The following is an 18,971-nucleotide window of genomic DNA, read 5'->3' as shown; positions in this document are numbered from 1 at the left end:
TGTAAATTATCAAACATTTTCAATAATCCGTCAACATTTTTTTATAATTCATGACTGTTTTGCTGGTTTCTTTTGGTTCAGCCGCTTGGACAGAGCATACAATTACAACACTTCAAAAATGTTCATAAATTTCGAAAAGATGTTTCCTATCTTTATAATGTTCACAAGTTCTAAAAATATTTTTGGGCCCAAAAAAGAAATTTGAACTCTAAAAATGTTTGTGAATTCAAAAAATATTCACAGATTCAATAAATGTCAGTTGTTCAGAAAATGTTTATGAATTTTTAAAAAAGTGCGCAAATTAAATAAAAGCTTGTGAATTTAAAACATGTTCATGAATTAAACGAACGTTAATGAATTTGAAAAATTGTTTACGAAATCCATAAATATTCATGACTTTGTCAGTATGTGTGAAGTTCAACAAAAAAATCATGAATTCATAAAATGTTTGAAATTTCAAACAATGTTCACAGATTCAGAAAAGAATCTTGAATTTGAATAATATTTTGGGGAATCCAAAAAAATATTTGCGAATTCAAAAAATGTTCGACGCGTTGGGCCGTTCATATGCTGCGGGAGTGCACTTGGAGGTCTTCGTTTGCAGTGTATCTGACACATTACGTCCGGAGTAGGGTCCACCTAGAAGCTCATATGTGTGATGCTTTTTTTTGAGAAAAATATGTCTACATTTCGCACAAGGTGTTTGGGTGGGCCAACCCATTTAGTGCTCAACACGGTAACTAATGTTTTTTCTTCCCTTTCCCATTTTTTTACTCTTGGTATGTTTTTAGTTTTAGTTTTCAAAATACATGACAATTATTTATGTGAAAAAACCATAATTTTTGGAAGAACTTGTTTTTTTAGAAAGATTACATTTTTTTAAATATTATTTAAAGATGTGAACAATTTTTTAGGAAACCTAAACATTTAAAATAACTTCTTTTTGAGATTTCAGTTTTTTATTGTGAACAATTTTAAATTTAGAAGAAAAAAGGGGAAAAGGAGAAATGAAAATAAGAAAAAAGAAAACCGGTGAAAATAACAAATACTAGACCCCATAGATTCGCAATGATGGGGGGCATTTGCAAACCTTTTTTCTGTCAGTTTCTTCAGAGATGCATGACCATTTCTTCAGAGATGTATTGTATATCTCTTCTCTTCTTATCTTATATCTTATATCTTATACTACTTAAAAAGAACGTAAGGTTCCCATTTCACCTTTCTTCCCACCACCCCTTTGTCCAACCTTTCATCTATATGATAATCAATCACCTTAATTTACTTACCTTCTGAACCAATTTTATTTTAATTTACTTACCAAACTTCTAATCAAAATATAAGGCAATTCACGGTCAGAATTTGATAAACATTTATTTACACAATCGCATTATTATTGACAGGTTAATCACAAGCTAACGTAGTAGAATATTTATATCATGTTGCAACCCACATGAATTGTTCTAGTAAGTTAAAAAAAGATGTATTGTATGACAGTTTGTGAAAGAAGGAAATTTTGCGGCAAAAAGGGGAAGAAATTGCCATCTGCTACCACCTAAAAATGCCATCAAAAACTCATAAAGAAATGCCATAAAAACGTTCGATTGCCATCCCCTTCGCAGTTAGTTTTCCGATAGAAAACTTGCAAATCTGAAAAACTGGACAATTTTTGATAAACTGGACAACAAGCTTTGTTGTAGAACCGAGAAAACCGGAGTAGCTAATTGGGCCTGGCGCATATCCCGTGCTTTTTCCCTCCACAATCGTGGTCGCAGTCGCAGAGAGCGACACATGATTCGCCGTAGAGTTTTGTCGAAAAGGAAAAAAAGGATTCGCCGTAGAATAGGCATGCACGTCTCAATTCCTTCGCCGACCAGCGCCGGAATCCGGTGGCAACCTCCGCTGCTCCTCCTCCCCCTCCTCTTCACCAGCCAGTCTCCATACGCGACCCCCTCGCCTCACCAAGTCGCAAACGGCGGCGGCGTGCGCGCCCTACGTGGCCTCACCTCCGCCACCGCTTCCGCCTCACCGACGTGTCAGCATCTCGTCCACAGTACCCGCCTGGACGATTGGCAATTCCTCCTCCTACTTGTCTGTCTTCGCCCCAGCTCTTCCACCAAACTCCGTGCCCTCTTCGTCTCGCACTGAGCTCCTTGCGCGCGAACATGGCGGCGTTAGGTACCCTGGTCGTGTACAGGACGGTGTTCGCGGCGCTCGGCTGCCTCATGGTGGGCACCCTGGTGTACACCTGCATCACCGACGGCTCGCCGTTTCGCGCCGAGCTGCTGACTCCGTGAGTAACTGTTCTTTCTTTTCGCCGTTGAAGAGGATTATATGCTGATTGCTGCGGTGAATTTTGGAAAACGTCTCATTCCGCTGTGCACCCTTGTGGATCGGTAGGAAGCTGCTACACATTTTTTTGGGGGTCTGAATACGATACGAGTACGTTAAAATTCCCCTGATGAGGATCGTTGGTTCTAATACAGCATAACTTGCCTTAGGTAGTTAGGTGTGATTAATTAGCAACATTTGTAGCACTCGCAAAGTATATAATCGCAAAAAAAAAAAAGCACTCGCAAAGTTAATGTTCAGTTATGAACTTTGATTTGCTCATGAATTCAGTTACCATCTTAGCTGTAAGAAAGGCATAAACCTTATGTATCTTTGCAAGCATTTAGCTGTAAGATGTTGCTTATATCTGGATTTAGTTATGTGTGTTGAATTAGTAAGGTGGTATGGCATGGGGACTCGGGCTTGGTCAACATTCCTGCAGGTTTAGGTATCTCCTGAGAAATGCTACTCTTTAGATACACATGTTGAATAGTGTTGTAGGCAGTGTGCTCTTCAGAGGGAGCTGATACTTTTTGAGCCTCAGGCTTGGTTTACATTGATGCAGATTTAGGTAGCTCCTGAGAAATGCTACTCCTTAGATACACATGTTGAATAGTGTTGTAGGCAGTGTGCTCTTGAGAGAACTGATACTTTTTTAGCCAGTGAATTATGCATTGCATCAGAGTATGAATCTTATATGTTTTCAAATGATTTTCACTTGAAAATAGTAATTCTTACTGTGTGCAGGTGGATGGTGACAACACTGATTGATTTTTATGTAAATATGGCAGCAATTTCGGTAAATCCTCTATCTCTGTATATCTGTTTCCACATTGCTAAGCAATTAGTTTATTCAGATGCTATTTACATAAAGCCTGTGATGTTTAGAATATTTGATAGTACAACAGGTGAAACACATTTTCCAAGAGTGGACTACCATGTAGCTACCAGTTCTTTTTCTTTACTATCGGCTTTTGAATAAATAGAACTATCGGAAAAATACATTATGTCGTTCATAAGATTCTTTGTGCCAGACATATTTTCCCACAAGTTTCTATCGATTCATCGTGTTTGCCTCTGCTTCGATTCATTGTGTTTTCCTTTGCATCTGCATGAAAATATTTTCTGTAAGTTTTCAAATGTGGTGCCATATCTGTAACTGCATTGCCTTTTTTTGGCCCAAATGTTAATGATTATACATGGGTTGCAACTAAGAGATGAAAATAAATAGTACCTCCTCTGCATCACTCTGTCTTAATTAATGGTATCCTTGACACACTGTTTGGACATGGCACAGATTCGTATTGATCCTTAGATCCTTATGTCATATATATTACCAAGAGGACGACATGTTTGCATGGCTTTGTCGAGAAAAGAGACTAGAGATTGGGATGTCCATGAACTTAATGTTTCTTTTTGTTGATATATATGACAGCCTTTATATAAGAGTGCCCAAACAATTTAAGTAATTAATATATAAAATATCCAATTAATAAAGCTAAGAATAATCGCAGCTACGAGATGAGATGTGCAGTCTACCTAACTAACTTGCTAACTCACTAACCAAGCTAGGAGACATATTGTTAAAAAAAGAAGAAGCTAGGAGACATTCTTCTATAATCGTGTTTGCATCAATTCCTGCCTGCGCACGAAGTAGTAAATTGTCAAAGCCAGTATTTTTTTTTCAAACTAACTATTCCGCTTGATTCAAACGCAGAATTTCCAGAGTCCATCTTTTATATATGTAAACTTAAGGTGTTGCTAACATATCCAATCAATGCATCGAAACACATTCCTCGCGTTTTCTGAAAAAGGATGCTTGGTTCTGCAGGAATTGAGCACTAGAATGTTGGCTTAGTTTTGCTATCTGTCTACAGAATGTGGACATAAACACTCTTTTTCAACTTTGACTCGAGATTGAACTGTTTCTTTCATTTATGGTCTTTCAGACTTGGGTTGTCTACAAGGAAGGAAATTGGATTAGTTCTATCTTCTGGGTAGTACTGTTGATTTGTCTTGGCAGGTATTCTTTTCTGCAAATAATTTATTATCCTCTTGATTTATCATGGCTTGTTCACAGTTCTGTTTGACTGGAGGTGTTCTATTCCACTTAATGTGACGATTTTTTTCTTTCACTTTTTCAGTGCCACTACATGTGCTTATATTGTTAGCAAGTTATTTGAGATAACATCTTCAGGGCTTTCCCAAAATCCACTTGATCTTTTGCTGCTCAGGTATATAATCAAATTATTTTCCATTATATGCAGGGTACTGATTCATTCCGATCAACTATTTTCTTGACATCATAATAGAGGATTTAATAACTGCAACTATGAAAAGAACTGCATTATTCAATACAACATTTTATCAAATAATTCAATTTTAGCTTTGATGGTATTCCTTTGAATCATGGATTATTTATAGTTATTCTGTTTATTTTGTTTGCATTAGTCAATTCTTATGCCATTATTGTACACTATGATGATACTTTCTGAGCTCTTGTACTTATTCCGAACTTCTAGTTCCTTGTTCTTGCACATAAAGGAATACTAATAAATTATGTCAAAAAGACAGCTTTGCCACATTAAATGAGTACTTTTGTGTTATCTGAACAAACTGAGAATCTGGAGTCATCTTGTTGGTCCAATGCCTGTAAAATTCTAGTGTGTCAGTACTTTTCACTACATGAATAGTGAGGAATGAAGATGACTGCACTATGGCACTTCAAGATGAAATGAAAAGAAACAAATTTTAGCTCTTCTATTTCCTGCTGACGCTTATCTCAAACTTAAATGGATTAGACATCTCTTTTTTCAGGCAAGATAATCTACCCGAAAGGAAGTGTTCTTTTGTCGTCATCGGGAGAACTATTTTCAGCATTTTGGGCATACTCATGGCTGCACTTGTCACGTATACTGTCATTACAGATGGATTGCCTTTCAGGAAGGATTTGTTGACACCGTAAGTGAATACATTCATAATTCGCATTCGTCAGTTTCTTAGAACTATCGTTTTGAAGTACTGTCTGTCCAGGTAGATGTAGCAGATAAAAGACTAAAGGTAGCAATCAGATACTAGACTAAAGAACCTTAGAATAGACAAAAACGCTAGATAGTTTCGAAACATAAAGTAAGCATGAGATATGGGAATCGTGCTAGAAGCCATCTATGCTGAAGTTGCAATTAAGAGTTAATTTTAATGATCACGTCCATGAGTGCCTAGCTGTGTTACTCAGTAAGTTGTAACACAGTAGTACTTGGCACTCACCATAGTTGTGGACAAGACTAGGAGTCCGTCCACAAAGAAAGAGAATCGTTAGAGGCATGACCCAAGTAAATATTGTAATGGTACTGACATCTGTGAATATTTTCCATTGATTTTCTTTGGGTACTTTTGGTTGGATTACCTAATTTTATTGATGTTATCAATTGGAAATCTCAACTTCACAATTTTCTTGTGCACAGGTGGATGGCTGCAACCTTAATTGACTTCTATATAAATATCTTTGCAATATCGGTGAGAAATCTTCAAATCTTAGTGGTTGTTCAAAGCAATTAGAGTTTGTTTCATGGGGCTACGCATACCTTGACCTGACTCACAAAATTACATTTCTAAGGGAAGTTTCCAAACCACACATTCTGTGACATACCTGTCAAAAAAGGACACCCGTATTCTGTCAAAAATGAAAATAAGAATGGAACATAATAAATTCCTGTTTGAACCTTACCAGCAGGGCCAATATATAAGCGGCAATGGTTATATAGCGCCTACTACTATCTGACAATGCTAAAGTGGGATGGACAGGGCTAAGATACTTAGGTCCCGCACAGTGTTACACTGTAAAGATGATGATCCATCACTTAGCCCGTTTGGGCGGTATGGCAGCTTCATCCCAAGCACCAAATGATAGAATTAACCATGTGTTGTTTCAACCTGGATGCGTTCATATAGTCTGTTGACTTGAATAGATAGTTACTGCTTGGTGTTAAGGTGTGTCAAAGAAGTGTACTTTTTTTTAGTCTTTTCTTTCTCAAAATTGCTGTTTGTGGCAGTTTCATCAAAGCATACATAACTTCATGTCTTCATAAATGCACTGTTATTCGTATTTCAGCTTGTGCAGCGGATGAAATAATACTTTCCCTATTAAAACTACCAGTATTGATTCTGTTGTTATTTGGATTGCCCGTTAAACTCAGTTCTAAATCCTGATCATGCGATGGTATTTACAGTCATGTCAATGGTAAAAAAAAAGAATAGTTGTATTTTGTTGTCAAATCATATTCCACTAAAGTTAAATCTATAATATTTTCTGCATACGCTGATTGCAGTTTACGTCCAACTTTCTTATCTCCTCTTTGAAAATTCGCAATGTCAGTATTTTGTAATTACCTTGATGGTGGTTATATTTGTTTATTCAGTAACTTCTGTAGTTCTACCTGACAAAGTTCTTTCTTGGTTGGGAGTGTATATTCTTGTATTTTACTCCCTGATGTGCAACACAAGGCCAAGTGGTTAATCTCTGATGACATGTCAACAGGTATGGGTTGTTCACAGGGAGTCGACTTGGATCTCAGCAGTCATTTGGATATGCTTGTTGATATGCTTTGGAAGGTATATAATTCTTTTTGGGGGCTTTCAACATACAGTGTCTTAGCATATCACTACATAACAATTGGGTTCTTGTGGTTCGTACAACTTCAGTATTACTGCATTACTTGTATCTACATATCAACATAAGGTGTAATTAGTACTACCGCCATTACCTATCAAATACGATAATCACTGGGAGTAGTAACTAACAATGGATCTTTTGTCCATGCTGATGAATTATTACCATCAGATGTTTGCCGTAATTTAGTATGAGTTGTAGCTTTTATGTTCTTCATGCCAGGTGCAAGATGCATACGTTCTAATATATAGGGAATATTATCCAATGTTCTCTCTAGGAGTCTCCCCCTTAGGATTATTTTTGGTTGATATGTGTGAGCTACTTTCTCAAATACTATGTTGTACAGCTCTAGTTATGTAAAGCTGGAATATACTCCCTCCGTCCGAAAAAGCTTGTTCCTCAAATGGAATGGATGTATCTAGCATCAAGTTAGTGCTAGATACATCTGTTTGAGGAACAAGCTTGGGACAAGCTTTTTCGGACAGAGGGAGTACGTGTTAATGTTGAGTGGTGTATGCAGCATCAATTATTTATTTATGTACGGAATCTTATCCTCTTTTTTTTTCTTTCTTTGTTTTAGCATCACAACATGTGGCTATATTGTGGTTCAACTTCTCCAAGTGTCATACCAAGACCCAGTCTACCATCTGCTACTGAATTCCCATAGCAAGTATGGAATCGCACCCTTGCAGTAATCGTCGATCCTCTTCTACTATCCTGGTTAGCTTACAATTGGTGTAAATTCTGCTCGACATGCAATCATTTATGTGGCATTTACCTGATTGAAATGTAGGAAGATCTGAAAACTCATTGAAGAGATATGTTCTTGGTACACAATAATGTCCCCTCTGTCTATAAAGGTGCCACAATAAAAGGGTATACCAGAGTAGCAATTAGAGAAGTTTTTTCTTTGTGGAATGAAATGATTTCTTAACGAAGTTGAAGCTCCTTGTTATGGTCTCAAAGGTGGTTTTGTAATTGTATATCAAATTTAATTGCTTGGCAAATGATAGACAGCAGGTTTTTTCTTTTTTACGAATATGCCGAAGGCTTGCGTATCGTTTCATTGACAGTGCGAGAGAAAGTGCAGGGGATACAAGAGGCATTACAGGAGCACGTACAAGAACGCGACGTGAGTGTACCAAGGAAAAATGAAATAGGCACACCAACAAGTCCCTACCACTGGGCTATAGCCTAGCATTCTCTTGTCATATTGCTCTGCCAAAATACTGGATGCCAAATGAGCGATGTTTGAGCTTTGGCTTGTGGAGCTTTTAGGCCCCTAGAAGTACAAACCTAAACAAAGACGTAATATGTGGGCTCAGCTTAAATGAAGCCATCTAAAAAATGCTCTCACAAGCAAAAACCCCTCCAGACTGGCTTCCCACCCCTCCCGCAAAGCTCGCCCTTCAACTTCGCTGTAACCAAAATGCCATTGAAACATATAATCGGTAACCCTTCAGAAATTTCTCTCGTCTCGCACCTCCACCACATTTTCCTCCTCCGGCCCCTTCTCCCGGCCGGATCTCTCCATCGTCTGTCCTAGCCTCCTCCTAGAGCCAGCGACTCGCTCTCCTGCCTCTTCCTTGCCCCCTCGACCCAGCATCACCGCCATCTGCCCTCTCGCTCCGGACTGTGGAGCGTCGATCCTGCCGGACGACAACGAGGACCGAGAGCGGTGCCAATGATGTCACGTGTAAAAGATAGGATGCCGCCTAGACCAGAGCCAAACACTACTGCAGGATGGTCCAAACGCGACAGTCCAATCAGAGACCTTCGATGAAACTGTGTGCGATGCATTAATCTCAAACGGTGGTGTAAGAAAACCGTCAAAAATGAGACGAACTGTTTGTGATGGCGCATACATCAAACACGATTCAGATCAGAGCTGCGTGTGCGATGCGTGACATATGGTTAATCCATTCAAACTGTTTGCGATGATCTAGAACAATAGAAACGGTCAGCTAGATGAGGGTGTGTGCGATATATGACATACAATTCACTAGGATGAACTGTGTGCGATTATGAAACACAATAGAAACGGTCAGGCAGATCAAGGTGTGTGCAATGGAGGGTATACAGTTCACTTGGATGAACTGTTTGCGATGAGCCAAGACAACAGAAACAGTTCAACTGAACAAGATGTGTGTGATACGCTACAAACAGGCCTGTAATCCGAAATGTGTGAAGCCCAATAATAACACAGAGGATTGCTGCTAATAAGTCGTGTGATTTGCTCTGTCTACAGAAGAACAACATATATATAATTGAAATAAACATCCAATTACATAAGTAACTATACAGATAATTCGCACACACTTCAATAAACAATTGCATGCATTCTAAACTAGGAGAAACGACCGTCTAGTCATCTACTTGTGACGCTCCCGCCACTGCTCTGTGGCTCGATCCCTCGTCTGGGGCAGGACGAAGACACTTCCTCATGTATATCCCGTAGATTGTGTACGCGTCCTTTGCCGCGTACTTGATGTGTTCTTCATCCAGTCTCTGATGCCAGGCACTGTGCCAGGCGTTCTTGTCCTTCTTGCTATCATCCTTCATCTTCATGTAGTAGGGGTCGATGATGGTCGAGGTGAGGTCAACCAGGGAGTTCTGTTTGTTGTTGTCGCTGCCCCAGACCTTGTAGTGGTCATGGATGTTGACAAGATTCTGGCAGGTCAAGCCCGAAACCTTGAGCGCTTTTAGTTTGTTGGTGGTGTCCACCATAGCGAAACTATAGTCGGAGCTGTTGATAAACCTGAAGAAACGCTCGCAAGGCCTTGTGGCCAGGTGATAGTGGTAGACGAGGACGTCATGTCGCACGCACAACTGGGCGACGACAACCTTCTGATCTTGCCCGGCACGACCGCTGGTGAACTCGAGGTCGAAGCCGACCACTTGGTACTTGTCCTCAACAAGCAACTGCTCCATAGTTTGGATGGAGCTCTCCACCAAGACCGGCTCCTCCTCCTCTGCCTCTTACTAAGCGCGCTCGACAAAGGAGAGGCTGCTGGAACTAGTACAAAGCCCCTCTATAGTAGTAGTAATTAGGGGCTATTTTGTTCAGTTCATCTGACTATAGATGTGGTCGAACTGTACTACATACTTAAAATTAGCTAGTATATATAGCCGAACTAGCTATTTCAGTACGTGGTTGGCAACAATTGGGGAAAAGTTTGGTCGTTTCAGCTGTCAAGTTGAACTGTTTGTATAAAGAACGACTTTTAATCTATGAATGAAATATATGCTTACTGGATTTCAGTTGCAAAAATAGATAGTGCTAGTTATTTTTAGCTGCAAATTTTGACAAATGGCAGGGTTACAAGGTTGACAAAGGGTAATGTTACTAGATCAACAAATGTCAATTTTTCCAGTTTGACAAATGGTAATATACCCAATATGACATATGCAAATATGTCAAATTGCCTGTACGTGGTTGCACACGGATCATCCGAAAAAAGCGTTTGCGTTGAAGGGATGTACAAATCCTGCGTGCTAGATTTTTCTCTTGGCTTAGTGGCGAAGTCTCGCTTTGCATACTGTCTTCAGTCTAAACTGTTTGCGTTGAAGAGATGCATAAATCCTGCGCGGTGAATTTTCCCTTGGCTTGCTGGGGAAGACCATAGCTTTCACTTTGCATACGGGTGTTCTATCTAAAATGTTTGCGATGAAGAGCTGAACAAATCCCGCTTGGCACATTTTCCCTTGGCTTACTGGGAAGCTGTCGGTTTGCATATAGGTGTTCTATCTAAAACTTTTGCCATGAAGAGCTGCACAAATCCTGTTCGGCACATTTTTTCCTTGGCTTACCTGGGAAGCTGTCGGTTTGCATACAAATGTTTTATTTAAAATGTTTGCAATAAGTGTTTTATATTTAAAATTCATTGACGTTTCTTTAAATCGTTTGATAAGTCTGTACATTCAGATAGAAAAACACAAGTTCGTTCAAACCATATCTTTCATTTAGTCACACTACGAATTTTATATTCATACGATCGAGATACAGTATTAAACCCCCCAAAAAACTAATTCCTCCTGTGGCGGAGGCGGTGTGCCGCGCCGGCGTTGTCGTTGTTGTCCTCCGGGACGTCGTTGTTGAAGTCTACAAGGCAGCACATAATGTTCTTCACTTGAAAATCAAACACCCTGTCGTCACGCGATCGACGGGTGGGGCGCTGGAGGGCGGCAACTCGCGGCACTGCGAGGTTGCGGTCGACGGCGACTTCCCATGACGCCGAGGGGGGCGCGCGCATGGGCACGTGCGCGGCGGGTGTAGGCAAACGCACGGGGACCGGCGTCGTGGTGGGTGTAGGGACGCGCACGGGCACGGGCGCTGGCGCTGGCATGTACACGAGCTCGCGCGGGTCCGCGGGGACCTCGCTGACACCCGCGGCTTCCAGCTCTGCGATAGCGCTCGGCAACCAGCCCGTCAATGCTACGGGGATGGCCTAGCGCGGGCATGCGGATGGGAGCTGGGAAGGGCGCGGGGGCAGCAACCGCCGCGGCCAGCTCGTTCAGGGCCATGTCCATGATGCCTCATTCCTCCTTATTTTCTATCTCGTATGGCTCAGAGTTGACTTCACCAAACTGGAAGACTAATGGCACATGATCCTTCTGTGCCATGGCGTTGGTGGAGGTCTACGGGAGGGGAATGAGAGGCGAATAGTAAGGCCGCCCGTATTAAATAGTGGCTCGGGCGCCATTAATGGAGATGATGCGAGCAAGGTGGGCGGCCATGGAAGTCAAAAGGCTCGCTTCCTAGTGAGCCTGCGCAGCGTATAGCTCGCACGCTTCTCGGTGAGCACGCCTCCCGTCTACTCAACCTGCTGTCCGCACGGCACCTCCTAGCCATTAAAAGTGTGATGCGTGGCATCACGTGAATGGTTAACAGAACATACACGATTTAAATTATACAAACGTTTGAGATGTTAAAGTGGCAGCTATTTGTTCTAAAATGCCTTTGTTGGCTGTTATTCGAGTGCGTCTTCTCTCAAAATGGACACAGAAAATACCACAACATGTCGGGTGCCATTCCATGATAGAATGCCAAGTTTCATGAATTTCAGACGAGTTTTGGATTTTACTAGAATTTAAAAATAAAGTATCTCAACGTTTTGCCGGCAAGCAACAATGCCCTGGTGTTTGAAATTCATTCTCATTTATTGCATGGGACCTAAGCATGCACCCAAGGACACACATTTGATTTATCAACCCATTTTTCTGCACTGGAGCATGTGCATGTAGTTCAAATTTCAATTATGCACATAAAATGCCTAGAAAGCTCAGTTAATGTACAAAAATGTCCAAACGAACCCCGAAATTCCAAATTTTAACACGACACTCCTTTTGCTCTATGTTACCACTAGGAAAAAAATTTGAAAACAAGAGAGGCAACGAATATTGTTTCATCCAGGAAGGAGGCACATTCCCTACCAGAACCATGAGGCTTATTGTCAGAAGCTCTGGTATGTGAGAAGCTTATACCCAAACCTGCCTCAAATGGGACAAATTTTATACCATAGTATGCTGATGCCGTTCCATGATAGCATGCCAAGTTTCATGAATTTCAAACGACTTTCGAATTTACTAGAATCTAAAAACCATGTATCTCAATGTTTGCGGCCGAGCGACGGTGGCAAGGTGTTTGACATTCATTCCCATTTCTTACATGGGACCTAAGCATGCAACCAAGGACACACATTTGATTTTTGAACCCATTTATATGCACTGGAGCATGTGCCTGTTGTTCAAATTTGAATTATGCACATAAATGCATATAAACCCAGTTAATGTATAAAAATGTCCAAACGAACCCCGAAAAATTCCAAAATTTAACACAACACTCCTGTTGTTCTATGTTGACACTAGAAAAAAAATTGAAAGCAAGAAGAGGCAACGAATATCATTTCGTCCACAAAGGTGACACACTCCCTACCGTAACCATGAGGCTTGTTGTGAGAAGCTCCGATTTGTGAGAACCTTATACCCCAACCTGCCCCAAATGGGACAATATTTTTATCACGACACGTTGATGCCGTTTCATGATAGCATGCCAAGTTTCATAAATTTCAAATGAGTTTTGCGATTTACTAGAATTTAAAAACCATGTATCTCAATGTTAGCGGCGAGCGACGGTGGCAAGGTGTTTGACATTCATTCTCATTTCTTGCATGGGATGTAAGCATGCAACCAAGGACACACATTTGATTTTTGAACCCATTTATATGCACTGGAGCATGTGCCTGTTGTTCAAATTTGAATTATGCACATAAATGCATAGAAACCCAGTTAATGTATAAAAATGTCCAAATGAACCCCGAAAAATTCTAAAATTTAACACAACACTCCTGTTGTTCTATGTTGACACTAGAAAAAAAATTGAAAGCAAGAAGAGGCAACGAATATCATTTCGTCCACAAAGGTGACACGCTCCCTACCGTAACCATGAGGCTTGTTGTGAGAAGCTCCGATTTGTGATAAGCTTATACCCCAACCTACCCCAAATGGGACAATATTTTTACCACGACACGTTGATGCCGTTTCATGATAGCATGCCAAGTTTCATAAATTTCAAATGAGTTTTGCGATTTACTAGAATTTAAAAACCATGTATCTCAATGTTAGCGGCCGAGCGACGGTGGCAAGGTGTTTGACATTCATTCTCATTTCTTGCATGGGACCTAAGCATGCAACCAAGGACACACATTTGATTTTTGAACCCATTTATATGCACTGGAGCATGTGCCTGTTGTTCAAATTTGAATTATGCACATGAATGCATAGAAACCCAGTTAATGTATAAAAATGTCCAAACATACCCCGAAAAATTCCAAAATTTAACACAACACTCCTGTTGTTCTATGTTGACAATAGAAAAAAATGAAAGCAAGAAGAGGCAACGAATATCATTTCGTCCACAAAGGTGACATGCTCCCTACCGTAACCATGAGGCTTGTTGTGAGAAGCTCCGATTTGTGAGAACCTTATACCCCAACCTGCCCTAAATGGGACAATATTTTTACCACGACACGTTGATGCCGTTTCATGATAGCATGCCAAGTTTCATAAATTTCAAATGAGTTTTCGATTTACTAGAATTAAAAAAACATGTATCTCAATGTTAGCGGCCGAGCGACGGTGGCAAGGTATTTGACATTTATTCTCATTTCTTGCATGGGACCTAAGCATGCAACCAAGGACACACATTTGATTTTGAACCCATTTATATGCACTGGAGCATGTGCCTATTGTTAAAATTTGAATTATGCACATAAATGCATAGAAAACTCAGTGAATGTATAATGTCCAAACGAACCCTGAAAAATTCCAAAATTTAACACAACACCCCTGTTGTTCTATGTTGACACTAGAAAAAATCTGAAAGCAAGAAGAGGCAACGGATATCGTTTCGTCCACAAAGGTGGCACGTTCCCTACCGAAACCATGAGGCTTGTTGTGAGAAGCTTATACGCAAACCTGCCCCAAATGGGACAATATTTTTACCACGGCATGTTGATGTCTTTCCATGGTAGCATGTCAAGTTTCATGAATTTCAGACGAGTTTTTGATTTACTAGATTTTTAAAACCATGTATTTCAATGTTAGCAGCCGAGCGACGGTGGTCAGGTGTTTGACATTCATTCTCATTTCTTGCATGTGATCTAAGCATGCAACCAAGGACACACATTTGATTTTTCAACCCATTTTTATGTACTGGATGCCTGTAGTTCAAATTTGAATTATGCACATAAATGCCTAGAAAACTAACGTATAAAAATGTCTAAACGAAACCCAAAAATTCCAAAATTTAACATGACACTCCTATTGTTCTATGTTGACACCAGAAAAAATTTGAAAGCAAGAAGAGGCGACGAATATCGTTTCGTCCACAAAGGTGACACGTTCCCCTACCGGAACCATGAGGCTTCTTGTGAGAAGCTTATACCAAAAACTGCCCCAAATGGGATAATTTTTTTTACCCCAGCATGTTGATGCCATTCCATGATAGCATGCCAAGCTTCATGAATTTCATACGAGTTTTGGATTTACTAGAATTACAAAAGCAAGTATCTCAACGTTTGCCGGCAAGCCACGGTGTCGTGGTGTTTGAAATTCATTCCCATTTCTTGCATGTGACATAAGCATCAACCCATGGACACATATATGATTTTACAACCCATTTTGGTGCACCGGAGCATGTGCATGTAGTTTAATTTTGAGTTGTGCATCTGAAATGCCTAGAAAACCAAGTTAATGTATAAAAATGTCCAAAGGAACCCTGAATAATTCCATTTTTTTTGACGACACACATATAGTTGCATGTTCACTTCAGATAAAAGTTCTAACAATTCAGACACCCTCCTTTGCCGCTCTGACCCCATTATGTATTTCAAATCAAGACGAAAAATCAAGTAGATCGCACACAGTTTATTATCACCAACCGTGTGAGATGCAGTACAAAATATCTTGGAGCACTGTCGGAGTATAGTACATATATGGCTTATGCGAGAAGGTGCGTCGGCTACAATCCACAACCGGTGTGTCAAGCACACTAGCTCGCTCCCCAAATATCATTTCACTGTTCAATCATCGCCGGTGAAAGATGGGGACGTGGACCGCGTCATGAGGGCAACTTCGGTGGCCCACTCTGGCGAGAGCGCGGCCACAACCACCATGCACGTGCTAACAAGCTGTGTGAGCGCGGCCGCAATCTGCGACCGGGCGGCCAAGGCAGCCCAACGGCCGCTGTTGCTTCTCAGGTGGCGGCAGCAACATTTGCCTCGGGGATAGCAACTGGTGAGAGCGGCACAACAGCTGTCCGTTCCACAGCAATGGCCTTATCCCTGATGGAGGCCACCCACGACCATGTCGAGGCCGCCCATGCCCAGCTCCTGGCGGTCACCGCACAAATCAAACGAAGCTTCTCCGACAACGGTCGGCATCCTACGACCGAAGAGCTGGCAATCGCTCAGAGCGTTCGAGCAGTCTTCCGTTCCTTCGCGGCATACCTTGCCACGACGGAGCCCGTCCAAGACCAGATCGCGGCCGCCCACGCCCAGCTCGTGGCGGCCTTTTCCAAAGAGATGGCAGACGCGGATGGCGAGATGCTTGCCGAGTATGGTGCGATGGATGCCATGGAGCCCCTTCCCCAGGAGATCGTCGGGCTCGAGCTGGACATGGAGAAGGCGGCGGAGATCGACGAGCGCCAGCCGGAGTAGTACTCTTTGTTTAATTAAGAGCATCGGTCTTTAATTTGTTAGGGTAATGTTGAGGTCAGCTAGCTCTGTTTAATTGCTGAACTTGCTCGATTTAGAAGTGTGGGTGTGCTGTAGGCTCCTTTGTGCACCCAAATTATGCAATGACGTGGATGACCACTATAACCTGGGAAATTCGGACCTAAATTTACACGTTAAAACTCATCACACACGGGGAAGCTATATGAATCGTTTGTGATGTTCACATATCATACATAGTGCCGAATAAGGGACCGTGTCTGATGACACTTTGCGCGCCAGTTTTTTCGCTGCACCGAGCCAAAATTTTTGGCTTCCGTGGAAATATCTACCTCCCCGCCCCTCCCCCTGACCAAAAACCACATTTCCCCTGTTTCCGCCTTCCTTTCCAAGTTCAAGCCTTCACTCCTTGCTTGCAGCGTCACCTCTTCACCGGCGACCCTCCTTCATGCTGCTCGGGCTCATCGATCCAGGCAGGTAATACACATCCGACCCCCATCCTCCTCCTCCTTCTACATCCCACATGCCCCGACCGCCTGCGCAACACCTTCCACCCAAATCATCGACCCCTACCCCAAATAAGTGCCGCCCTAAGCCATGGTGCACGCAGTATAGCCAGGAGCTGAAGGAGCATTTGGCAGCGGAGAAGCAAATCGCGGCTGCACGCGCGGATGAGGTCGCGATGGCTACCATTCGTGCCAACCCCCAGATCTTGGAGGAGGACCTCGCCGTCGAGGCCACCGTCGATGCTTCACGTGCCGATGCTGCGACGCGGTTGGCTGCTTTAAACGACAGTTTGTGGCATTTCCTCGAGGCCACCTTCGGTGCCTTCGACGAAGACTATGAGGTGTTTTCTCAGCAAGCCCGTGCTTACCTCAACTCAAGAGCCAGCAGGTTGGTGCCCGAAGCGACTCAGGAAACTCACCAATACGAGGAGGGCACCCACAATGTGAAGGCCTCGCCCTCTTCCATGTCTGAGGAGCCAATCATCATCGATATCTCCGACGATGAGGAGTAGCTTGTGTTATTAGCTCACTACAAGAATCTATGTTCAGTTAGCTAGCTACGCCGGTTAAGCATGCTCTATTTACCCGTTGCATGTGCTGCTCCTGCCTTTCCTTAGCAAATTTTAGTGAATTGTCCTATCTACTTTACCATGCAATTTGTTCCTCTAGTGTATATGTTCTATATATCGTGCAATATGGTGCTCACTTATTAACTGTCTGGTTAATTTGTTATCGTGTTCAGTTAACTGTTTGGTTCAATTCTGCAATGTGATGTTCAATTCTTTTGGGTGCAATTTTGTATTGTTTTCCATGTGCGAAAAAAATTGAATTTGGCTGTATCTCCAAGTTGTCAAACACACTTGGTTTGGTTAACTGTCTGATCTTCTAGTATGTTATATATTATGCAATGTGGTGCTCAGTTAATGTTTGGATGTTCAATTGTTGTGGGTGCATTTTGTTATTTTCTACCATGTGAGAAATAAATCGAATTTGGCTGTACTAAATACATGAGAAACAAATACAATTGCTTTATTTCCAAGTTGTTAAGCATGCTTGGTTTGGTTAACTGTCTGATCTTCTATTAGGAGTATGTTATATTGTGCAATGTGGTGCTCAGTTAATATTTGGTTCATTTGTTGTGATGTTTAATTAACTGCTTGGTTCAATTCTGTAATGTGATGTCCAATTGTTGTGGCTACAATTTTGTATGCATGTGAGGAATAAATCGAATTTGCTGCACTTATACATGAGAAACATATACAATTGCTATATTTCTTAGTTCTTAATCATGTTTGGTTAGAATGGCTTTTCCACGTGGCTAGAATTATTCTGTTGAATCTTCAATGTGTTTATTTTTCATCAACATATTTTACTGATAGCATGCCAACCCTCACTTAACCTGATCACTAACTGAAGGAAATATGCCCTAGAGGCAATAATAAAGTTGATATTTATATTTCCTTATTCATGATAAAGGTTTATTATTCATGCTAGAATTGTATTGATCAGAAACCTTAATACATGTGTGAATACATAAACAAACACTGTGTCCCTAGTGAGCCTCTACTAGACTAGCTCGTTAATCAAAATGGTTAAGGTTTCCTAACCATTGACATGAGTTGTCATTTGATAACGGGATCACATCATTAGGAGAATGATGTGATGGACAAGACTCATCCGTTAGCTTAGCATAATGATCGTTCAGTTTTATTCACTACAAAAAAAAGACACATCCGTGACATTTTGGGCCGAAAGAATTTTTTTGTGTCATGCTTATGACACTTCTATGACGATAATTGTGACAAAACCTGGTATCATCATAGATGTGGTGGGCTCCTACTTCTATGACAAAAAGTCATGACAGAAAATGGGCTTTTCGTCCTGGGCGGGCCGGAGACACAGCTGCATGACATTCTTTGGGCCATCCATGACGGAAAAACCATGGTAGAAGCGAGGGCGAGGAAAATATCAAGGAGTTCCCGGTTACGGTGGGTGGTCGGGGGCCGAGCGATGCGTGTTTCTCTCGTACACGTACGCGCGTGGGTGCGAGGCGTTGGGCTCTAACTGAACCCGAGCGAGGCGTTCGTCTACTGAACCCGAGCGATTGCACTGCAGGCTACGCGATATTGAACCCGAGCGATCGATCGATGGCTATTAATTGAACCCGATCGAGCGATTCCTTCGCTACTGCTGCTAACTAAAGCCGATCGAACCCTGCTGCCTCCTTCCCTTGAT

The 18,971-nt window shown here is 41.7% G+C and overlaps 1 protein-coding gene across 3 annotated transcripts; it reads left to right on the top strand.

The window, feature by feature from the left end:
* Positions 1–1,846: 1,846 nt before the first annotated feature.
* LOC123167709 (uncharacterized) lies at positions 1,847–8,032 on the top strand. 3 transcript variants are annotated; one of them, XM_044585567.1, is made up of 9 exons: positions 1,847–2,290; positions 3,076–3,127; positions 4,278–4,351; positions 4,473–4,562; positions 5,146–5,289; positions 5,793–5,844; positions 6,866–6,939; positions 7,578–7,667; positions 7,791–8,032. In XM_044585567.1, the coding sequence occupies exons 1-9, from the start codon at positions 2,163–2,165 to the stop codon at positions 7,798–7,800; spliced, it is 714 nt and encodes a 237-aa protein (XP_044441502.1). In that variant the 5' UTR covers positions 1,847–2,162; the 3' UTR covers positions 7,801–8,032. The 3 variants fall into 3 exon arrangements, with proteins under 3 accessions (XP_044441502.1, XP_044441500.1, XP_044441501.1); XM_044585565.1 differs by having other exon boundaries at positions 7,578–7,688; XM_044585566.1 differs by having other exon boundaries at positions 7,578–8,032.
* Positions 8,033–18,971: the final 10,939 nt, after the last annotated feature.

This window comes from Triticum aestivum, chromosome 7D (genome assembly GCF_018294505.1).
Source record: "Triticum aestivum cultivar Chinese Spring chromosome 7D, IWGSC CS RefSeq v2.1, whole genome shotgun sequence".
NCBI lineage: Eukaryota > Viridiplantae > Streptophyta > Magnoliopsida > Poales > Poaceae > Triticum > Triticum aestivum.
This window is presented reverse-complemented; position numbering and strand designations above follow the sequence as displayed.